The sequence below is a fragment of the Leptonotus elevatus genome, chromosome 9 (genome assembly GCF_054856555.1).
Source record: "Leptonotus elevatus isolate MCC_2025b chromosome 9, RoL_Lele_1.0, whole genome shotgun sequence".
NCBI lineage: Eukaryota > Metazoa > Chordata > Actinopteri > Syngnathiformes > Syngnathidae > Leptonotus > Leptonotus elevatus.
The window spans coordinates 26,158,131-26,180,859 of record NC_141247.1 but is presented as its reverse complement, the minus strand read 5'-3'; the positions used below and the strand labels follow the sequence as shown (position 1 = coordinate 26,180,859).

General features: G+C 52.0%; 1 protein-coding gene across 2 annotated transcripts; it reads right to left on the bottom strand.

Moving 5' to 3' along the window:
- Positions 1 to 229: 229 nt before the first annotated feature.
- On the bottom strand, positions 230 to 22,631 carry pik3c2b (phosphatidylinositol-4-phosphate 3-kinase, catalytic subunit type 2 beta). 2 transcript variants are annotated; one of them, XM_086085795.1, is made up of 33 exons: positions 22,195 to 22,627; positions 18,573 to 19,231; positions 17,369 to 17,484; positions 16,488 to 16,651; positions 16,282 to 16,402; positions 15,210 to 15,321; positions 15,044 to 15,123; positions 14,282 to 14,345; positions 14,067 to 14,213; positions 13,762 to 13,795; positions 13,491 to 13,686; positions 12,958 to 13,080; positions 12,419 to 12,586; positions 12,226 to 12,340; positions 12,024 to 12,166; positions 10,958 to 11,146; positions 10,795 to 10,888; positions 10,344 to 10,438; positions 10,086 to 10,266; positions 9,530 to 9,637; positions 9,366 to 9,458; positions 8,866 to 8,995; positions 8,597 to 8,733; positions 7,868 to 8,037; positions 6,823 to 6,979; positions 6,616 to 6,725; positions 5,057 to 5,258; positions 4,857 to 4,981; positions 4,664 to 4,781; positions 3,550 to 3,622; positions 3,187 to 3,293; positions 2,975 to 3,103; positions 230 to 2,328 (listed from the first exon to the last, which is right to left on the bottom strand). In XM_086085795.1, the coding sequence occupies exons 2-33, from the start codon at positions 19,209 to 19,211 to the stop codon at positions 2,113 to 2,115; spliced, it is 4,656 nt and encodes a 1,551-aa protein (XP_085941921.1). In that variant the 5' UTR covers positions 19,212 to 19,231; positions 22,195 to 22,627; the 3' UTR covers positions 230 to 2,112. The 2 variants fall into 2 exon arrangements, 1 of the variants encoding a protein (XP_085941921.1); XR_015096039.1 differs by lacking the exon at positions 3,187 to 3,293 and having other exon boundaries at positions 2,179 to 2,328; positions 22,195 to 22,631.
- Between the last annotated feature and the right edge of the window lie 98 nt (positions 22,632 to 22,729).

Sequence of the window (22,729 nt, the reverse complement as noted above, 5' to 3'; positions counted from 1 at the left end):
TCATCATCATCATCATCATCATCATCATCATCGTCGTCGTCACGTATGAGTGAGGCGTACTCATGCTATGACCAAAAAGTTTTTGTTTTATTTTTTGGGTTAACCAAACTGCCGTTGGACTGTACCAGCACTAAACGGAAAAGTTTTGCAAGTTGATGAATAATGTGATTAGTTGACAAGAAAGTTGTTTGAGTGCAAAAGAAAAGAAAAGATTAAACAAGCAAACACGTCAATCTTCAGTTCAAGTTTATTTTCGAGTGCAAATCATACAAAACAAAGTGAAAGTTAAACGTTCGTCTAAATGCTTGTTGGATGTAGAATGGAAACATTTCCACGTTAAGCGTTTACATTCGGCTCGGCCGGTGACGTCACTTCCTGTCCCGGCACGCAGCGTTTATTCTTTGCAGATTTCAAAAGGTCAAAGTTCACAGTCGATGTTTGTTGGAACAAAAGGTTATAAAAGTAGAAAATCACAACTGCAAAGAGGAATGAAATGAAAAGTTCAGTCACGTGACGTCGGTCCGGTTGCCCTGACGACCGCCTCCGTTTCCCACAATGCATCTTTGATTGCGCAACAGCTGCGGCAAGAGAGGAAGAGGTTGGAGCTTCTTCCTTTGACAATCCATCCATTTTCTTAACCGCTTGTCCTCACAAGGGTTGTGGGGGTGCTGGAGCCTATCCCAGCTGTCTTGGGGCAGTTGGCGGGGTACGCCCTCAACTGGTTGCCTTCGACAATCCAACCGCTGCACATCGTGCGCTCGCTTGTGCACCTCCGCTTCTCAAACGGGGCAAAAGGAGAAAGATTTGTCGCATCAAACCTTTATACGGCCACAAAAATGACTTGGCGGTAGTGGAAGGCATTAGTGGGGGGGAAAGGTCACGAGTAAGACATCATTGTTCAGGATTAGCCCTCAATTCCAAATCAATTCTTCCATTGGAATTGGAATTGAGGTGGCAGAAGTGAAATTAGAATAAAACATGAAGTTATTCAAGCGTTATTGGAAGGACACCCGAATAGATGACGAGATGGCCGATAGCCCGTGACAGCCGTTGAAGCCGCAAGGCGGCCATCTTGCTCCTCCCATCTCACAAGCAGACGACAGTATAAACTAGAAAAATGTCCGCGGAAATTTTGAATGGGCCTGCTGACTCTTTTAAATGAGCTGAACAGTTTAAAATTTAAAGCATTGAAATCGCTCAAGAAATGTGGAAGTTAACCATAATCAACTAAAAGTATTACTGCCCCTTTAAGAAAATTATACGGCAGGCGTACAGATGAGACATATGCAGCTCGTAGGCAGTTAGCATAAGGGGCGGAGTTTGCGGCGAGGTGGTTACTAGTTTTTAACAAGTACAAAAAGAAATGAACAAGTGGAAGGTGCGTGCGGCTTTGAAGACCCCCTTTTTTCCTTCTACCGCTCATTTCCTGAGACCTTAATATTAGATTTGGCAGAGGCAACTTTTGTTGAATTAGTTAGAATTCTTTCATTAAAATATACAAGTTTCCTCCTGTGAACATCATTAAACATCATTGACACATGTAGCTGTCCTCTTGTTGATGTTGAACCAATTGAAAACTATTTCTACTAAGTACGGCCTCAAATGTTCTCCAATTTCAAACTGTCAATGTCTGGGCTCGTACGGCGAGAAACGTTTCTTGGGAGGAGCAATATGGCGGCCACCTCAAAAGTTTCAGATCAGTGCGTGAGGCTCATTCAAATGTTTTGATGTGATGCGAGATGAGAAGCGCACTTCATTTCCCACAATGCCTTGCGTTGTCCAAGCATTTCGGTCCGGACGTCCGCTCACGTCTTCGTTTGTCTCTTCTCAACGAGATCATGTGATCACATTCCACTTCCTGTCTGTTCACTTCAAGTTGCAAAATGTGCAATTTGACACGACCTTGCCTGGTGTGCGCTCGTCATCGAAACAAAAATGTTTCCATGCTACTGAAAGGCAGAAAAACGCTCACGACGCGTGCACCTTCTACGAGTGCACGGAAAGGTCGTCGGGCGCCGGAAGTCGTTCAACTGACGTGCACGTAGCGTGCGACTTGACGGACAATTGAGCGCACGAGAAGCAGGTCGAGCTTTTCCGTACGAGACGTTGAGCTCATCGCGGCGGCGCCAGCTGCTGGCGCGGCGGCGCGTCGGGCCGGACGGGCGCCAGCCGGTGCCAGTCCACCCAGCGCTGACCCGGGACCAGCGCTCCCAGCGGCACGAAGGACTCGCCCAGCGGCGTGTTGTCCCAGAAGGCGCCGTCGGCCAGCACGCGCACGTGCAACAGGCGCCGCTGCAGGTCGCCGCGCGGGACGCCGTCGTACACCAGCTGCAAAAACACACGCACGCAAAAGAAAAAGGTTTTTTCCCAAAATTCCCAAAGACGTCGCCTAATTCATTCGCATCCTTTTGTGATCCCAGCAACAAAAAAACGTGAATCGAAAGTGAACTTTTTTTCTCCACAGGCACGGGAAGCTCCGCCTCCAGCTGAGCCCAATTCCAGCGGTGAGCTGTCGGAAGACCAACGATGCGATTGGACGAAGGTTTGTGCGGTCGAGCGAGCAACCGAAAAGCCTTCGAGCTGCCTCAACTTTCAACTTTCAACTTTCAACTTTCAACTTTGTTGACGTTCTTCTGATGCTGCTGAGCGTTTTTTTTTTCTCCAAAGCTCGCAACTTTCCATCTCGTCTTTTAGTTGCAGCAATCGTCAACGCCGATCTTCGGCTTTCGGACCCTTTTGGAAAAATCTGCCGGCTGATAATTGGATTCAATTCAAACACGACGATTTTGTTCCATTTTCAATCCAATTTCTTTGAAATGAAAAGCAAAAGACGTGAAAATGGAAGATTTGAGATATTTGAAAATTGTTTTGAAGGTTTGCTGATGAAATTGCAAGTTGCCGCAACTTTTGCTTACATTTGTAACAACAAAAATGTCCAATTTGACATTTCGTGCGTGCGTGCGTGCGTGCGTACCATCTCGTTGTACGTGGGGTTGCAGGTGCGTCGCGCCGCTTTGGTCTTCCTTTTGCTGGACTTTTGCGGGTCCGGCAGCAGGTAGAGTTTCACGTACGGGTCCGGGTCAGCGCCGTCCTGCAGTGGCTGCTGCTGGCACGCACGTGCGCACACACACACACGTTCGCGTCAGCGCGGAGCGGACACGTGCGCGCGCACACGTACACACTGACCAGGCCTCGGATGTGCATGACCATGATGAAGAGTTTGTCGTTGCGGTAGCAGATGGACAGTTTGACCTCGCCCGACTCTTTGCACGAAGCTGCAGGCCACGACGTCTCTGGGCGCACGTGCACACACACACACACACACACACACACAGTGCACAAGCGCACAACATTCAGGACTCACAATTACACACACGAGCAGCACTTGCATCGTCATGGGCTTTTCCTTGCGTACGTGATCAATAATGTTTATTGGCCCAATGAGAAGCGCTCATGCTGCCCTTTAAACCTTGCGTGTGCGTGTGCGTGTGCGTGTGCGTGTGCGTGTGCGTGAACACGTGTTTGTTTTAGTGTCGTGGACGTGCGCACCTGTTTTGCTGTTGCTTGGTCCCGGCTGCTCGTCTCTCGGGAGAGGATGGAAGAACGTGTACACCAGATCGCACTGCGCACACACAAACACGCACGCACGCACACGCACGCACACGCGCGGTATCATATTCTGCGTTCATGACATATTTGTTGCGCGCTGAAAGTGGAAGGACCCGATACAGCTCAGCTGACCCGCCCTAACTCTGGGTGTGTGCGTGTGCCAAGCTGATATGACATCAGCACTTCTGAGAAACGTAAACAGAGCCGAGTCGCGAGGTCGGGTTCTTGTGGACTTATGCTAATGCGCTAACGTTCCTGATGCTAACTCCAATTCTTGAAACTGCAAGAAAAGTCGCTCTTGTGTTTACATTTGCACCTTCGAGGCAAACCTCCATTTTTATGCACTTTCATCAATAAGAAGGAAACATTTTGAAAATGTGACGCGTTCCCTCGTTTCTGCCGCGTTCATCTTTCGTGGCCTTGCGGTTTCGCTGATTTTTTTTTTACAGCGTGCTCATTTCTAACAGCTGTTTTTATTACTATTTTTATTTTTAAGTAAACATACAAATGGATCGATCGCCGTTATATTTTTGTTTCTCAAATAAATGTTTTGGATATTAGTTGAATTCTATTTTATTGTTATTATTTTTGTACAATTTACTAAGCGATATGTTTATGTTAACGTCTATCAAGAAAAGTGCGAAGTGCGAAGTGTTGGCCTTAAATCATATCTAATCAACGAACAAAACATTTAGAATAAAAAAAATATATGGACTGTGCTGTATAATAAGTCAATAAAAAAATGATTTTAATGGAAAAAAATGACTGTAAATGAAAAAAGAACATATGATGAAAGAGAAAATATTCATAAAAAAAGTCAAAATCATATCAAAACGGAAAAACATAATTAAGGGGAAAACTAATTTATTGCAGATTTCCATTATGGCGGGCAGTTTTTGGAACGCAACACCGGCAAGAAACGAGGGAACACCATTAGAAATGTTGCAAAATTCTCGCCCTCCATTTGATTGACGGCTTGCGAGTGGATGTTGATCAACATTTTCACAAACTACAAATCTTGTTGGCACAAGCGCGTGCGCCGCCGGCAACCGACCTGCGCCACGTCGGGCGCGGCGTGGACCAGATGCCACACGTAGCCGTTCAGCTCGTCCTTGCGCCGCTCCGCCGCCGCCTCGCCGCGAGAGCGGCCGATCACCAAGCGGCTGGGGAAGCTGGACAGGTGACACAGGTGAGCGAGCGCCGACGTGCGTGCGTGCGTGCGTGCGTGCGTGCGCCCGCGCGCGTACCTGGGCAGCTTGCAGGAGGGGAACATGAGTCGGAGTTTGCTGTGAAGTTCCTGAAATTCCTCAAAAGTCCTCTGCACCAACTGCGCCTCCTGCTGGCCGTCACGCTCCACCTTCACCACGTAGGTCTGAAAGACACGCGTGCACGGGCGTCACCGGGTGGGCGTGTCCGGCCAGGAGGAGGAGGAGCGCGCGTCACTGACGTGAGCTTTCCCGCCGGCGCTGGCGCGCACGTGCGCGCACACGTAGAGACTCCGGATGGCGCCGTCGCTCTTGGCCGAGTGCACGCGAGGCGCAAACGACAGCGAGGGCGCGTCCTCGCCGCACGCAAACTTCATCTGCGCCAGATTGTGGATGAAGAAGTTGAGTTTGGTCGCCACGCTGCCCAGGCTCGACTCGATCAACCTGACACACACGCACGCACGCACGCACGCACGCACACACACACGCGCACACACACAAACACACGCACACACGCGCACACACACTCGTGTTGATGGTTGACCAAAACCAAGACGAGCTTTTGGTTCCGTCTTCACTTTGAATTGCAAAATTGTGATGATGTCGTGGTTTCACTTTTGCCAGATTGCAAATGGCCGTCACTCAAGTCAAGATTTCAGGAGCATTTTCAAATTAGCGTCGTCGTTTGCTGAAGACAAAAAACAAAAAAGCCTGCAAAGTTCCCATGGGAACGTTTTGTGATCTTGAATGAACAACAAGTTGTTGAACGATTGAGAACGATGGAGAAGCTACAAAGGGGCGGATCCTTTCCCACTGGATGCGGAAGAAGGTCTAATCTGTCTCAGCCTCGTCCTTGTGAAAATGTCGAACCTGATGTCTCAACCAGGCTTACTTTTGGAATTTTCATTTTAGTCCGTTTTTAATGGAGTTCGTTTTAATTAGTTTTCAGGATTGTTCTATTATTAGTTTTAGTTATTTAAAAAAAAAAAATCTCACTTTGGGTTTTCGTGTCGGTCAAAAATGTTCATTTCGCTGCCTCCCTAAAAGAAAGTAAGACATTTCTTACCCAGCGTTGCATTTGGGCTGAGTTCAATGAAAAAGGAGGCGGGACAAAAGACGCATGCAAATTTGTCGACGTCATCTCAAAGTGCTTTTCTATTGGCTGCTGCGAGATGACATCATTTCTCCGTCACGTCCTGATTCCGGTTCATATCGGAAAAAAAAAAAAGTCTACGACTCGATCACGTTTGAAATCATCTCCAAAAGGTTTACGTATTAAATAAATGAGCAAAGACTAAAACCGAGGACATTTTCACGAGTTTTGTAAGCATAATATGTAGTTTTAGTTTTTTTTTTTAAAGCATTTTCATATTTTGTTAACAGAATCATTTTTTGAATATAATCGTTTTCGTTTGATTTCATTGAATTGCTTTTTTTGGTGCCGATATTTGTCATGCAGCCGGCAAAGACGCGACGTCGTCTTCGGTGGACGACGTCGCCACCAAATCTCCGCAAACATGATTTCCTCCTTCTGCAGATTTGAGATCAGAAAAAGCTCCCAGACGTTCGTGTTCACTTGCGTCAACGTGAGTGACGTCATCTTCGCCGACTTTGTGGCTTCACGGCAGACGGACGGACGGACGGACGGACGTCGCCATCGACACGTCATGTCAACCATGACACACACAAATCCAAAGTGAGCATTTAGACCCGCAGTGTGAACGTCACCAAGAAGTGATCCCGATGCGGAAAAAGTCAAAGCAGCACTGCATCCAAAACGTGCGCGTGCACGTGCGCGTACCTGGTGAAGTACATGGTGGCGTCCGCCTCCGACTCGTGAGGCCTGAGAGCGTCGTACACGTACTTGAGATCGTCGATGTGGGACAGCTCGGGAATTCCGCACGACACCATCTTGCAGACACAAAAGCGGAATGCTGACTGGCCGCGTTGGCGCCCGTTGGCGCGCGTTGGCGCGCGTTGGCGCGCGTTGGCGCCCGTGCCCACCTACCAGGCCGAGCAGGTTGAGGAAAAGGTGGGCGTGCTTCCTGATGAGGTTGTAGGCCTCGCAGCAAAGGTCCACAAAGTCGTGGAAGCGGCTGGACGGTTTGTCGCCGCCGTTGATGACGTACGCCATGTCGGACGTGAAGACGAAGGGCGCGCGGTCCCTGCCGCCGACAAGCGCAATCACAAAGATACAAACGCAAGCAACGTCAACTCGGCTTCTTGGATCGCCTGAGCAACTATTGCGCAATATCCCACAAGGACGTGCGAGAGCGTGATCCTGCTTTTGACATCGCGACCGTCAATAAATTCAGATTGCGTTTGTATTTAGTCAAGTCATTAACTCATTCACTGGCAGCCATTTTGACTGAAGCAAGCCCCTTCGCTCCCAGCTGTTTGACTGGATTTTGACTGATGTTGCAAGGCACGCACAATAATGTGCTCAATTGCCATCAAAACATGCCAACAGAAAGATTCTGTTTCCGTTTTGCAGCAATTACAATTTGAATATCGCCAAATGTCATCAATATTCACAAATCTGTCTGGAAGTGTGGCGAAATCAGCTTTTTTGTTTTTCAACACGGCCTTGGTTGATCTCTTTAGCTCTACCGCCACCTGCTGGCCGTTTGTGTAATAACTACCATTGCCTCAACCGTTGTCTACGGTTGAGAAGCTGCATCAAAGACTTCTGTATGCTTGAGCATAAAACCAAACGTATTAATACGTCTTTGGGACACTTAAACATTTAACGTATTTACACATGCAAATGAGTTAGTGATATTTCAAACAGCTGCAAATGTGGTGACAAAGCAATTTTTGCAAAGGGTGCCGATTGCAGGAAAACATCCTTTGGCGATTGCGCAACAGCGGCTCGGGTTTGAAAATCAAAAGCGTTTTGACGAACGATTCGTCAAACAATTTGGACATCTGCCAATGAGAAGATTGAAAAGAAGAAAAAAAGAGCACCCAAAGCGACAAGCTTCATTTGGAGGTTGTTTGCACGCTGACCAGCAGGCGGCGCTGCGGCGGCAAAAAGGCCAACTCGCACTCACCGCTTGATGTTGCCGAACATCTGCGCGTGTCCCAGGAACTTGCCGAAGTCGATGTGGAACATGTGACCGCTGGTCTTCAGCATGATGTTGTCGTTGTGCCGGTCGCAGATTCCCAGCACGTACGTGGCCACGCAGCAGCCCGCGCACGAGTAGATGAAGTTCTCCACCGCCTGCGCACACGCGCACACGCGCACACGCGCAGTCAGCACGGGAGCCGCTGCAGTCGCCGGCACGCGTCAAGACACACACGCGCACAAATCTTTTCCCATAACGACAAAAGGATCCAAAGTGCAAACGTTATTCAAACGGACTGCAATTTGTGCCCGCCTTGGCCAGCAGGTGGCAGTAGAAGACGTGACGGCAGAGCTCGCCAGCTCTTTTTCCGCTGAGAACGAGCAGTTGGGAAGGCATTTTGTTCAATTGCGTCATCTTGATGCGCCGCAAAGGCCGCCAAACGACAATCGAGTGGCGTTAGCGCTCCAAGATGGCCGCCCCGTCTCCACAGCGCATCATCCCTTCCGAATTGCCATGACATTGCTAGCTTTTCCATTTAATGCTAGCGTGAAGCTAGCAGGCTGGTCTTAAGGCAACAAGCGTGTTTTATTGGTTTGAAATGCAAACGGAATCATTTTCTTCATGTTTTGCGTTTCAACAAATCATCTTTCATCACTTTGAAGTCTCTTTTTGGAGGAACACGTTTGCTTTTGTCCGCGTCTGTCCGGCCGCTACCTTGTCGTACTGCTCGTCGGCAGGGTTGTGCTTCTGCAGCCAATCGGCCAGCGGGCGGTCTTTGAAGGACCCCGTCACGCCGTGCTCCACCTGGATCTTGCGCAACGTGTCCGCCTGAGGGATCATCTCCACCATGCCTGAACGCAAACGCGCACGTCAATCGGCGGAGGTGCCCGCCCGTCCGTCCGTCCGTCCGTCCGTCGTCCGTCCGTCGTCCGTCCGTCCGTCGTCCGTCCGTCCGCCCGCTCGCCCGCCCGTCCGTCCCTCACCGCGGCCTCGGCCCGTGGAGAAGCACTTGAAGAGGACCATCCTCATGTCTAGACCCTCCTGGATCCAGATCTTGTTCATGATGCGAATCACCTGCAGCGTCAGCATGTCCTGCCGCAGATCTTCGCCTGACTGAAAAAAACATTACAAGGCGCACTTGATTCCATCGTTTTGAAAATACGCTACATTTATAACCCCAAAAAATCAAAAAAAAGAAATGGTCATAAAGTATAAGTTAAATAATGAATGAATAAAAAACTAAATATGAATAAACACAAAATGAAAAAAAAAACACTAATAGAAATAAAACAATAGTACTGAATGTTGTTAAAAACAGTAAAATAAAAAAAATCCAAATAGGATCAAATGATTCAGACAACACTAAACACAAAATAAAATTAATTAAGGCAATTATGAAAGCATTTGAAATGAAAACGACTGAAAGGAGGACGTGCGAGGCAGAAAGCGCGTCCCCGCAAAAGCGGCGGGCGGGCGGGCTGACCTTGAAGATGACGCTGACGTCGTCGCCGAGTGGGTCCACGTTGCGGAAGGACAACTTGAGCGGGACGGCGTTGGAGTTGAAGAAGGAGCACGCCTGCCGCGCACGGGCGGGACAGAGCGGTCAGCGGCGTGGTCCCGGAGCGGACGGACGGACGGACGGCTCACCTGGATGTGGATCCCGCGCACCAGCAGCGCCGGGTTGAGAGGAAGTCTGCAGCTGCTGTTGAGCGAGAAGAAGCGCTTCATCTCCTCCAGGCCGTCCCGCAGCACCGCCTGACGCAACAACATGACATTTCATTTCCAAGCGCGGTGAGCAGAAGCGAGAGAGCGCATCCCCGCGGGAGGTCGCGGGTGTCGAACCGGCGGACCGCCAATGCATACAGCGTGTCGTCACCTTTTCGCCAAAATATTCTTTACTGGCCTCGGACCTCCATTTGCGGTCTTAGCGGCCTTCAGAAGGCGACGTTGCCGTGGCGACGTGAAAGGCGCATTTTCAAAACGCGGCTCAGTCGCACCCGTTACAAACTGGCAACAAATTTGGGCACTTCTCCAAAACGGGACTTTTCCCCAAACCACCATTTTGCTTTCCGCGCGTCAACGTGACAAGAAAAGCGGCGGTCGGAACTTGAGCCCAAATGCTGATTTTGTTTCAAATCGTCACATTTGGGAGGAAAGTCCAGGAGCGGACATTTTGCCGTTTGTTGGCAGGCGACCATCTGACCTGTCTGGCGGCGGGCGCGGCGTCTCGGACGCTCTGGGCCACTTTGGCCAGGATGGACACCATCCAGCACTGGCGGTCCAGCTGCTCTCGGAGGCCGCGGCCCGCGCAGCACAGCAGGGCGGCCAGCAGGTGCTGATAGCGAGCGCGGAACTGGCTGTCCTGCAGGTTGTCCTTCAGCAGCCTGACACGCCCACGCCGGAGGAACACAGTTGAAGCGCAGAACGCACAAACGGCGCCCGCCCGGCGGCCGCAAATCACCAGAAGAGGTAGTGAGCCACGCTCAGGTCTCCGATGGCGCGGCGCAGCAGGAAGCGCACCAGCGAGCTGTCCAGGTAGCACTCGTACTTCACCGCCTGCCTCACCGCAACGCAGAAGCGCAATTCAAACATTGGCGCCTTTGCGGCGCGCCGGCAACGACATCAAAAGCAGGAAGCGAAATGAAGACGAAATCGTTTGAAAGAATAAAAATAAACTCCAAAATTACAGCAGGAAAAAATGGCAATCAACAAAAGGAGAAATGTCGTCAAATGAATCCAAGGAAATGCATTAAAGATGAAAATAAAGTACAAATTGAAAAAAGAAATTGGATTATTAAATGAATTTAATGACTAAATTATATATTTTTTTAAAAGATCCAAACAAAATGGAAACCTTTGCTTGATCACTTCCCTAAAATTCAATCAATCCATCAAGCCGAGGTCCCGCCTACCTGCACCAGCTGAGGCAGGAAGTCGATGAGCTCGGGTTCGGAGATGGCGTCCATCCACTGGACGGCCGTCCTCCGAAGCTCCTGGTCGGGGAACCTGAAAGGCGGAGCCGTTCACGGGCGGGGCGGGGCCGGCGGGGGCGGGGCCGGCGGCCGTCGTACTCACGAGGCGTGCAGCAGTCCCAGCGCGTCCAGGGGTCCGGGGCAGGCCCACTGGGCCAGCAGCGCGTAGATGTCGGGCAGGCAGGCCCACTGCCAGCAGGGGGCGCTGGCCAGCACCAGCGGCAGCGCGCCGCTCTCCGCCTGGCAGAAGGCCTTCTTCTCCCACACCGCGCGCTTGTCCTCCCACGTCAGCCTCAAAACACAAAAGGCGGCAAAATCCTTCAATGAAGACGCGCAACCGACAGTCGCTTCATAGAATGAAACGATTCTTTTGTTCGCAGTACGCAGCGCTGGGATTTTTTTTTTTTTACGATTTGAAATGGAACTTTTAATAAGCTTTGCAAAAACAAAATGTCTGCAAAACTCAAAAATGGCTCCCAAACATCAATTTGAAGAATCGTCCGTGCAGAAAACGTTTTTGCGCACGTCAGCCTCGTTTCGGAGAAGATTCTCTCGCCGCGTCGGCACGGCCACGCACACGCACGTGCACGCGCACGCGCACGCGCTTCACTTCAGTCGCCATCACGCAACATTTAGACGTTCAGGAACGTCCTTTCCTTGAAACTTCTGCTTTTCACTCATTCTTCACTTTCCCACGCTCGTCAATGAATGCGCCGCAAAAGACACATCGTGAGACGCAAACGCGCTTATTTCCAGCCTCGCGTATATGAACCCGCTCCAAAGTGGCAGCTGAAGCCAACGGGCAGCCATCTTGCGTTGCCGCTCTTACTGGCAGCTTTGAGCTGAAAACAAAAAGAGCCGCCGCAGTCAAGACATTTTCGCAGCGACTGACAGAATTTAGGTTAAAAAAGAAAATCCTCCTGAGCTTTCACCGTTTTGAGCAGAGCGATCTTTGAGTCGCCTTCGAAGACTAAAATGGCGTTCTTAGCGATGAAACGTAGACGCCGCTTCCCTCTCCCAGACTTCTTGAAACAAACGTGCAGCATTTCGCCGCAGAAGTCAAAAGTACTGACGAGTTCGACGGGCTTCGTGGCAACATAAGATGGCTGCCAGTGGCGTCACATGCCTGAAACACACGCAAAGCGCAGGTGCACAAACAAATGTCTGACCAGAAGAAGGCCTTCTTGTGCAGGATGTCCCGCAGCGCCGCCTGGCTGACGCCGTCCAGTCGGGAGAAGTCGTAGCGAGGGCAGAAGTCGGCGGCGGGCGGCGTGCTGAAGTGAACCTCGAAGGCCGACGACGGGAAGTCAACCTGCGCGAGCCACAAGCGTCACGGCGGTCGCGCTCGGCCGTGGACGCGGCCGACCTCACCTGCAGGATGACGCTGTCCGGCTGGCTGAAGTTGGGCGAGTCGGAGCGGGCGTTGACGCTGCCGCCCGCCGTGGAAGGCCAAAGGCCCAGCAGCTTCCTGCCGCGCGTCAGCACGCTGCGCATGCCGGCGTGTAAAAGCGGGTAGACGCGCCGGCGGCGGCGGCGGCGGCGGCGGCGGCGGGACGGCACTTACTGCCTGAAGTCGAAGAGCGGCAGCGTGACCCAGCCCAGAGCCTCGGCGCCGCGTCGCTGCCTGCCCTTCTCCTCGGCGCCACCGGGGGGCGGCAGGGCGCTGGCGTACAGCGTCACCGTCAGCTGCGCCTCTCGGGGAAGCTGGCTGATCTGCACCGGGAACGTCACCCTGCAAACATACGGCGGACGGATGGGCGGACGGACGGATGGGCGGGCGGACGGATGGGCGGGTCATTTCAGCACATGGTGTGAAAGCGTCTCCTCAACGTCGCAGCAGGAAGACAACAAGGGATTATTAGCGCGTTTGAAAAAGGTTTTCCGATTCTGCCGCGTCTGAAAATTGTGCAAATTTTGTGTTCGCAGACGATCTCTGAAATCCGATTTCGATCTTCTGTTCACATTTTTCGAGGTTGATCGAAGACGCGTCAAGAATGTCAATCAATTTGAATTTGAAGCCGAGTGACGGAGGTCAAAGGTGAGAAGGAGGTGGCAACAGGAGGGAGGCGGGAAAGACGGACGAACGGACGGACGTGTGCGTACCTCTGGTCCCACACCACCAGGTGAAAAAGGTATTTGCAGACCGACTGTTTGCTGGTGTGCTGGGGCGCGCAGAGCTCCGCCCCTCCGTGAGTCAGCGCGCACGACAGGAAGAAGGCCTCGTAACTGAAACGCACACACAAAGATGACACGCGAACCTGTTGGTGAATTTATTTTAAAATAGCGCTCGATGAAAGCGGAAACGCGCACACGCACGCGTGCGCAAACGCGAGCGGGGTGCAGAATGTAACCCCGCCCCCCCCCTGTTATTTTCTTGCCATGTGCTCTTATTGGCTCATCGTGTAGTCGGCCAAAAGATAAAAACTAATAAATTAACCACCAGAGGGTGCTAAAACTGCACAAATGACATTCAACTTCCTTTTTTCTTTTTCTTTTTTCACAGATGTGCTGCTTTTCCAGTTGTGACCATGTTGCGGACGTTTTAACATCGCAATCCTGCCGTGATTGCATCCCAATTTGTGAGTTTGGTGCACAGGTGAGTGTGCGTATGCACTGGAAGTGAGAGGGAAGGTTACCTGGCGGCCCAGGTGACGGGCACGCGGTGGGCGGCGTAGACATTGAAGGAGAGCACGGCGGGGGTGCGTCCCGCCTCCTGGACGGGCGCGGCGCCGGCGCGGTTCTGCGGCGCCGTGTGAAAGTTGGCATTGAAGGTGGCACAGTACAGGTCCACCAGGTCCAAGATGGCCGCCGTCAGCCTCTCCACCACCTTCTCTGCCAGAGCGCGGAGCAGACGCGCGTGAGGACGCGCGGAGAGGCGGACGGACGGAAAGACGGACGGCGGCTTACCTCGGTTCTCCCGGACGGACAGCGCCGACGCGTCCTGCTCGTCACGAAGGTCACGTTCGGTTCGGAAAAACGTGCAACACAACAAGAAGAATTAACTTTTGCGTGTTGATGGCCGTTGCCATGGCGATCAGACACACAAGACGCTTCAACGACATGCAGTCAACATCCCAAAATTCAAACAAAAGTGAAAAACGCCGGCTTCAAATCGTCATTTGAAAGCTTCAAGCTGCTTTGCAGGCCGAACCGACACCAACGTTTGCCGTGCGGGACCAAGCCCGTTTGTGCCAAAGAGAAGCCACGCCCACCTTGAGGACTTTGGGCTGCAGTCGACAGGGACAAGCCGGCAGCCGGTCGAGCGCCGCCGTCACGTCCGGCGTCTCCACCGCCGCCAGCGAGCTGCACAGCGCCTTCGCCGACTGGACCAGCCGCTCCACGCGCGGCGCCAGCTCCGCCTGCCGCGGACGAGAGCGCCGGCGGGTCATCATCGGCGTCATCGTCATCATCGGCGGCGGCCGCTTACCTGGGACAGCACGAAGCACTCGGCCTCGTTGTGGAAGGTGTCCAGCAGCAGCGTCAGCGCCTCCCTGCGCACGCGACACGCGCATTATTGTGCTTCCGTCTTCCGTTCAAAGTCACATTCGTGAAAAATGGAACATTTGCACTTATTTTGAAAAAACTCAACAAAGACGTATGGCGGCGCTTCTCAATGACTTCTTGTCGTGTGAATGTTGCTTGACAAGCAATCATCGGTGCTGGCCCCGCCAAATCCTGTACCCGTTTCGCGCGCATCCTGATTTTGACTCCAGCACAAAAATGGGTGTAAAAAGATAAAAAAAATAAAAGGTGCCATTGACATTATGGAGCGGGAAAGTTGCAACTTGCTGATTGTCAAGTGGGACGCCTTCAAGCGGCTCCGCGTCGGCTGGCGCGTCGTTCGGAACTGGACTTGGCGGTCAACATTGCCGGCACAGGCAGGTGGCGATAAAACGAAGACAGCAGCCACGTTGAATGCGACGCGCCGGAAAATTGGGGTTGGGTCAAGTCGACTTTTGCGCCCTCAAGTCCCTCAAACGAGCGACTGTCCAAAAGGTCAACCTCGGGTCAAAGGTGAGTTGGGAGCGGACGCAAAATGGGAAACCTGCCACCGCGGCGCACGAGCGGATTGTGACGCGAGCAATCGCGGAGACCGGCGGCGACCAATCCCGTCCGATCCGACGGCTCCACAAGCCCGGCGGGGTTCATTTTGACAAACGAGTCAAGACTTTCGGCCGAGCGCTCTCACCTGGTCACCGTCTGCTTGATGGGTCGCTCCTGCAGCAGGATGTCGTGGTTCAAGGTGGACGCCAGCGCGTCGTCGTCCTTCTGTCGGGTTCAAAAGCAGAAAACGTGTTGTCCGCAAAATCCTTCCAAGTGATCGCGTCATTGCGTGCGTGCGTGCGTGCGCGCACCGTGCGCGCCAGCTGCGTGTCGATGGAAGATCTCGGCGTCAGGATCAGTCGAACCTCCCAGTCGAACTTCAAACATTGTTGCACGTACTCCGAACCTGACAACGCCTGACAGCTGAAGAAGAAGAAAATCAAGACGTCACAAACACGCCACAGGAAGTGGTTGACGGTTTTAGCACACGACGACCTTCATCGCAACACAACTTGTCCAAAATGTCCGCCAACGCGTCAAAACGACACGACGGCGACCTTTCCAAAAGTGGACTTGCGCAAGAGCTCGGACGCTTTCAAGGCGCTTTTTGCTTTCGTTCCTTTTCACAGCAAATTGCTTCGTTTGCAGTCAGAACGGCTTCGTTTTCTTGTATTGCGAAATGTCGTCAATCCTTGAAAAGCACAAATTGGCAACGTTGGACGCATGACGAGCGTCGTCAACGTGCGAGTTTTTCATCCCAAATCCTTTCGGTTGAGAAATTGAAACGTTTGTTAGCTGGCGTCGCGTTTGCGGCTGAAGAAGCCAACGGAAAACAAACGCGCAAGATGGCCGCCGGCGTTACTTCAAAATCGTATATTACTCAAGTCTAAGTAGTCGTCAAAAAAAGTACTCGCTGAAAAGAATACTCAAGTACTGAGAAACTATTTGAACGTCAAGTCAGATTTATTTTGAAAATCAATGTCTACGTTCAATTAGCCACAAATTCTGGCATCTTCAAATCAGAAAATAAGAAACATAAATAAGCTCTTGGATGAAGCGAAAGATCTGCCACGCGTCTTCCCTGAAGTGTCACAAAACCCGAGCGAGACGCTTGAAATCCGCGTCAGGAAAAGCAAACGCTTGAAAGATTTGAAAATCGCCAGAAGCTGCCGAGAAGGTTGGCGCTCGCCCGCCAACGGCGCGGCGTCTCCAACAAGTGCAAATTCCCACGCGCGAGACGTCGCCAAGCGATCGCGTTCAGGAAGAAAAGCGAGCGGGCGAGCGAGAGAGAGAGAGAGAGCGCGAGCCCCGTAACGCCTTCAGTCAGTCGAGCCCCGAGTGGTCATTTTTGGCGCTGGAGGACGCAAAAAAGGAAGCGCTTACTTTTGGAGGTACTCGTCATGTCCGCACACCTTCAGCAGGTAGTCGTCCACGTCCAGGTGGTCCAGGTCCTCGTGAGCGTAGCACAGCGTCTGGTAGATGATCAGGTCGGCGGTGGAAGAGCCTGGCACGCACGCACGCACGCACGCGGGTGAGCGAGCGAGCGAGCGAGCAAGCGAGGCGGCGTGCAAATGTGCAAAGGTGCGTACCGTCGCAGGTGAAGGTGAGCGGCTCTCTGAAGTGGCCGCTGATGACCGTCACCTTGACGCCGCCGCCGCTCGGCCCGCCGCGGTTCTCCTCTTGGCCCGCCCACGGAGACCAGACCAAGCCGGCGTTCTTGGCGCGCTCGTTGTGCGGGTACGCCGAACGCAGCCTGCACACGCACACACGCAGGTCACAAAAGCGCCGAAAGGTCGCCACGTCAACCGGCAATCCATCGAGACCGACTGACGACCACATTTGACCTTTTTATTCCCCAACAAATTGATCCTGGCGGTTTTTCTTTTTCTTGCCGTTTGTTAAAGACGCAACGTTGCCATTTGAAACGTCCGAGTCATCTTTTTTTCGTTTCTCACAAAATTAAACAAGCAAATGTTTGCAATTTGTTTACAAGTTGGAACCAGGAAACTGCGGCGCCTCCAGCCAATAGCGGAGGTCCACTTGCAATCTGCCGGGGTTCAGGGCGCCGCCCTGCGTGTTTTCGGCGTCTCCTGCATCCAACCCAGGTGTTGCAATTCATCGGCTCATCATTACGTTCCGCAGGAGCCTCTCAGCTGTGTTGGAGGAGGGAGACATCAAAAACAGGCAGGACTGCGGCTCTCTCGGACCCGACCTGCTGGTCTCGGTCATCGTTTCCACATCGCAACAATGAGGCGCTCTAAAGCAGCCGTGATCAAAATGGATTCACCTCAGCATTGATTCGTCGTGACATTTATCGTTTGACGAAAAAATAAGCAAACTTCAGCTGATGATTTTTTGGAAAAGAGATGCTGACAGAAAAAGGTTTGTACAGCCGGCCCGTCCCGCGTGCGCGCCCACGTGCGCGCGTGCGTGCACGTGGGCGTGCGTGCGTGCGTGCAACCCTACTCACACATCCAGCATATGGCAGAAAGCCGCCACTTCCTGGTCGCGCTCCTCAGACACCTGGAAGAGTTCGTAGCCGAAGCCGCTGGTCCGAGAGCCCGGCGGCGGCGGCGGCGGCGGCGCCTGTCAATCGCACACAGGACAAAAATCAGCACGGCAACGAATGACGTGAGCATCGCGAGTTAAAAAGTTGAATTAGAAAGTACAACTCAACTCACTATTTTACTTCAGTTGCCATTTTTTTTATTTTATTTTAGCGTTCATGCTACCATTTGTTTTTAGCATGCATGCGCCAAGTATGTTACGGTGCGCCCGTTTCTGAGCTGCAGTTACCTACGTTAGCCACCAGTGGCTCTGCGTGTGTGCGCGTGGGAATTGGGAAAAACAAGGCAAACTGTCAGCGCGAGATAGGAAGTGTACGATGACAATCATTTTTTGCCCCCCCCCCAAGTATATTTCAAATCTGTGGGAAACGCTGTCCTCATGTTCACACCTGGCAATAAGTGAAGCTAAGCTAAAAGGCGAATGTGGTTTTGAGCTTTTCTCGCCGCGCGTGATCGCCGGTGCCTCGGATCAGTCACGTGACCATTTGCGAGTCGCGACTCACTGCCGCAAGCATCGAGACTCGGCCGAGTGCGGCCAGAGGCGCGAATGGGCTGAACCATGGGAGGGGTCCGTTTTGAATTGTTTGTTTGCAAACAGAAACGGTCAAAACGCCGGACTTCTCCTTTAAGTAGCGTCGCAAACGTTCTCCAATGCGAATCCTGTCAACGTATCGGATCGGATGGCAAGAAACGTTTCTTGGGAGGAGCAAGATGGCGGCCTGGAGGCTTCAAAAGTCTCGGCCTGCCGGCGATCCAGTCATGTATCGAGATCAGTGTTCTGCCGGCTCACGACAACAATGACAGACGTTGTGCGTGCGTGCGTGCGTGCGTGCGTGCGTGCGTGCGTGCGTGCGTGCGTGCGTCAGGGACGACAACAACAGCAACTTGTGTACTATGCTCATTTGCATACTTGTGAGGACATTTGTGCCTTCCACTCGCAGACACGAAGGTCACCGCTTCTTTTGGGGTCATCACAATTGAATCTTTTGGCAGAGATTTGCGCGCTCGCCATGAACGGCCGTTAAATCCACTCGAATTCCAGCATATGAAAACGGCGGTCTCGCCATACGCTAAATGCGGTCATGACACGCCACCTTGGCATCTTACCGGGTCTGCCGACGCCCGGCGCCGGTTCTCGTTGCTCTTGGCGACAGGCGCGTACGTCCTGGGCGGGACTTGAGGCGGCAGGGTGTTGCTCCGCCCCACCGGCTTCCCGGCTCGGTCGCGCCGGCTGAACGAGTCGTCGATGATGTCGTCGTCGAGCTCGGCCGCGGCGACTTTGGGCGGGTCGGCGTCGGGCGTGTACAAGTTGATGTTGCGGGACGCCGCGGGCGCTCCGACCGGCAAGAAGGGATTCTCTGACCCCGACGATGAAGATGGCGGCGCCGGCGGGACGGGGTTCCGCGGGGGCACGGCAGGGGGGGGGTCGTCAGGAACCCTTTGGAAGCCTTTGGTCAGCTGGGGGTCATCCAGGATGTAGAGGCGTCCCGGCACGGCGGGGAGAGCCGGCGGCCGGCGGAGGGAGGGGTCCGGCGGGGCGGGCTCCCCGGAGCGGTGCTCGGCGGGGGCCGTTTTGTCCCGCTTGAGTCTGGAGAGGGCGTCGTACTCCATCTGCAGGGCCTCGGCCAGGACCAGCTCCTTCTGACTCAGGCCCAGAGACTCCAGGCAAGGCCAGCCGCCCCCGCCGCCTCCGCCGCCCCCGCCCTCCACGCCGCCGCCCTCCTTCTGGGTCTTGGCCGCAGACATGACGCAAACGTGGCGATCCGCTAAGAGGACGCACAATCACAAGTTGGTCAGCTACGCAACATGGCGGCCGGCGGCCCGCAGGCCACCATTGGGGACATTTTCAAAGCTGGAAACGCTTTCCACGGGGCGACAACCAAACCGTCGTCGGGCCCCAAACATGTTCTTGTTTTGGCGCACATGGTCAGGCCTGGCAAAACATTTGTTAACATTTCATTGCGCCATGTTCAATAAATGGGTATGGAATCCCATACCTGACTGTTTAAAAAAAAGAAAGAAAGAAGAACGCATGGAGGTACAGAAAGGTCTGATGTAAAAGGTCTTCAATTAAAATTTATTCATTAATTAATTAATTAAATCCAAAATAACTAATAAAAAAATAATGAATAAAATAAATAATAATAATAAATAAAAATCCACTGGCGGACATGGGCAGAATGATCTTTTTTAAAAAAAGACGGGTTTTTTTCCCACTGGCGGATTATTAAAAATAATAAAAATAAATATATATTCCCCCCTCCAATGGCAACTCTCTTTTTTTTTTTTTTTACTGGCAGGAACGACTAAAATGGTCCAGCAACACCTCTGACATTTTTGTAAAGAAATCATTTTACATGTACAATTTTTTTCACGTTTTGTTTTTGGAAATATTTACAATATGCTTCAACAATGCAGCTTTCTTTTTTTTTTGAAGGCGTAACGTGAACAAAGGAAGAAAAAAGACGTTTCCAGTCAAAGCAGGCTCAGCGTTGGATCGCGTCAAGCGGCGAGCACGAAAGGAAGGAAAAGGCAAAGCAAACGCGTTGTCGCTTGGGAAACACGCCAAGAGGAAACGGGAGCGGACCTTTTTTGGGGGGACGTCCTGAGTTGCCCGCCGTCACATGACGCGTCATCATCCCGCCGCAGCGGCACATACGACCGTCAGAGGACAAACGTTCTACAATCGTGCCGTAACGACAACTTGAACGGGAATGGAAAAGTTTTGGTCAGCAATTGAATGCTGCTCCCGTCTTGGCCAGCGGGGGGCAGTAGAAAGACGGACGGACGGACGGACGGACGGATATGCTCATCATCCATTCAGAAGTCTCTACTCCGCTCAGCTCATCAGTACGGCATTAATTTTAGTCATTCTTTCCAGAGGATAAAGAATGCATGACTGAGAACGCTTATGTCATCTGGCCACATGTTGTCGATGCGCTTTTTGTGTTCAGTCTGTTGCTTAAAGGGTTTGAATTGCACAACTCGGAAGCTATTTGGAGTTAGCATTAAGAAAAAAAACTAAGCTAAATGCAAAAAGTGCCATAATTGTCTTTGCCTTCTGTTAGCTTGAGAGTAAACTTCAGCTGGGAGTCGGTTGTTTGCTTGCTTTTGTCTTTGATGGGATCGAGGCGAGTGAACATGCAGCAAACATAACGTGCGTGCGTGCGTGCATTTAAATGGGTCACAGCTGCTTCTGGAAAGGAAACATGCACCTCCCCCTCCTGTGACAATAACACCCCCGCCATGTTTGACATGGACAATGACCGGCGAGCTATAATCACAAGTGTGTGTGTGTGCGCGTGTGTGTGTGTCACAGGAGCAAAGTCAGACTTTTTTGCCCCTGCGAGTCACAAACGAGGGGGATGGGATCAATGGCAACCTTTCAGCCACACACAAACACTCGCACACTTATCAATGGCGACATTGTGATGACGACGAGGGACCATTTGACATCATCGTCCTCATCCTGACGTCATCATCAAGTGAAGGACAGGAGAGCCAACTCCATGGTCTCCATGGAAACGCGCCCCGGTCCCCATTTGAGCTGAATCAGCATTTGAAGGAAGGCTTCTGATTGGCCAATGGGAGGGCAAGCAAGCAGCCACAACATTCAGGTCACATGGCTGCCTCACACACACTTGTCTTTCTATCATCGTGGGGACATCTCATTGGCAGAATGCATTTCCTAGCCCCTCCCCCTAACCCCAACCATCCAAAATGATTGCCTCCCCCCCATTCCTTATCCTAACCCAGTTCAACCCTAAACTCTAAAAGCAAGTCTTGACCCTCAAAAAGAGGTCCGAACTTGTGGGGACCACCAAAATGTCCCCACAATGGTAGTTAAACCTGCATGGGAAAACACACGTGCATGGGCCCCACAATGTAGCAAAGACAAAAGCACACGCGCGCGCGCGCACGCACACACACTCACGCACTTTCGCTCTCCGTTTCCATCCCGCACGCGCACCGCATCCGGACAGAAATGACAATGACGTCACAATCTTTCCGCACTTTCGGTCTCTTATCAAAGTTGTCCAGGCACACACCAGCAAAGATGTCTTCTTTTTGAATACGTGACCATATTGAGCATGACCGAAGGCTACATCAAGCGTGTACATCCGCATTGTATGAAACCAGAATTTCAATGTAAAAATAATAATAATAAAACACCTGCACCAAAGTCCATTGATAAAAACGTAGCTTGAACCGCAGCCCGTCGATTTGCTAGCCCAAAATGGATTTCCGCTCACTTCAAGTAGCACAAGACTCTGGGGTGGCTTTACACTTTAACACGGACTTGGAATTCAACATTTGCTAAGAATTGAATTGGCAGATTTCGCACGTTTGGGAATATTTCCAGTGGAGGGCGGCGGCGAAGCGCAGCAGTAACGACCCACTTCTCAGCCCAATATCTTGTCCTACATTTATTTTGGGCGGATTACGTCCTCGCCGATGTTTACACCTAGTCTTTAATGCAACTACTAACCTAACAAATATAACCTAGGTGGTCGCTACCGGTCACGCGACTCCATCTTGTTTGAGCGGTGCGATTGTTCGATGCAGTTTGGCATGAGCGCTCGTCGTCGGGAAAGTCGCGAGTTGACCGAGCGCGTCCAAAGGTGAACAGCTAGCCAGCCTGCGTGCTAAATGCTAACACGGGCTAAAACCCGTGCTTACGCGTGCTAAGGCGCGAAACGAGCGACGAGGCTGAGCTTGACCGACTTACCTGGATGGCTGACTGGCGGCCCGCAAGCCGGTTCACCGCAGCCGGCGTGCTTGGGCGGCGCAGGGAGCCTTCGTCATCGGAACTAATATAAGCGGCTCAAAAATCAAATCCCAATCCAAATCCCACCCGAGTGAGCGGAGCAGCGAGTTAATCCTGGTGCGGTTCTTCCGAGTTGCCGGTGGTGGCTTCCTTCCCGCTGGGGGCGAACAATGCGGCGGCAGTCTCGCGGCTCCCCCGCAGGCTCGGAGCCAGGCCACGCCGACCGCAGCACACGCTCGCCGGATTCGCTTTTATTTATTTTTATTTTTTATTTTTTATTTTTTTTAACCTTCCCCTCCGAGGAGCAAATGACATCCAGTCCAGTTCGAAAAGCATACATGTCGTATCCGCAAGTTGTTTCAAAGTAAAAGAGTCAAAAGAGTTTAAAATTGGGTTCAAACGAGTTGACTCAAAAAGATTTGTGTCGCTTCGGTGAATGTTTATGCTAATGCTTGTTTCACTGTTGCCGACAACATTTCAATGTGGATGATAATTA

What these genes read in the sequence shown, in the direction of transcription:
- pik3c2b (XM_086085795.1), bottom strand. Translation starts at nt 19,211, where the DNA reads ATGTCTGCGGCCAAGACCCAGAAGGAGGGCGGCGGCGTGGAGGGCGGG. An exon ending in GCTCACCTTCACCTGCGACG is followed by an intron (nt 16,403 to 16,487) that starts GTACGCACCTTT and finishes CGTGCGTGCCAG; the next exon opens with GCTCTTCCACCGCCGACCTG. An exon ending in TCATGCACATCCGAGGCCTG is followed by an intron (nt 3,104 to 3,186) that starts GTCAGTGTGTAC and finishes GCGTGCCAGCAG; the next exon opens with CAGCCACTGCAGGACGGCGC.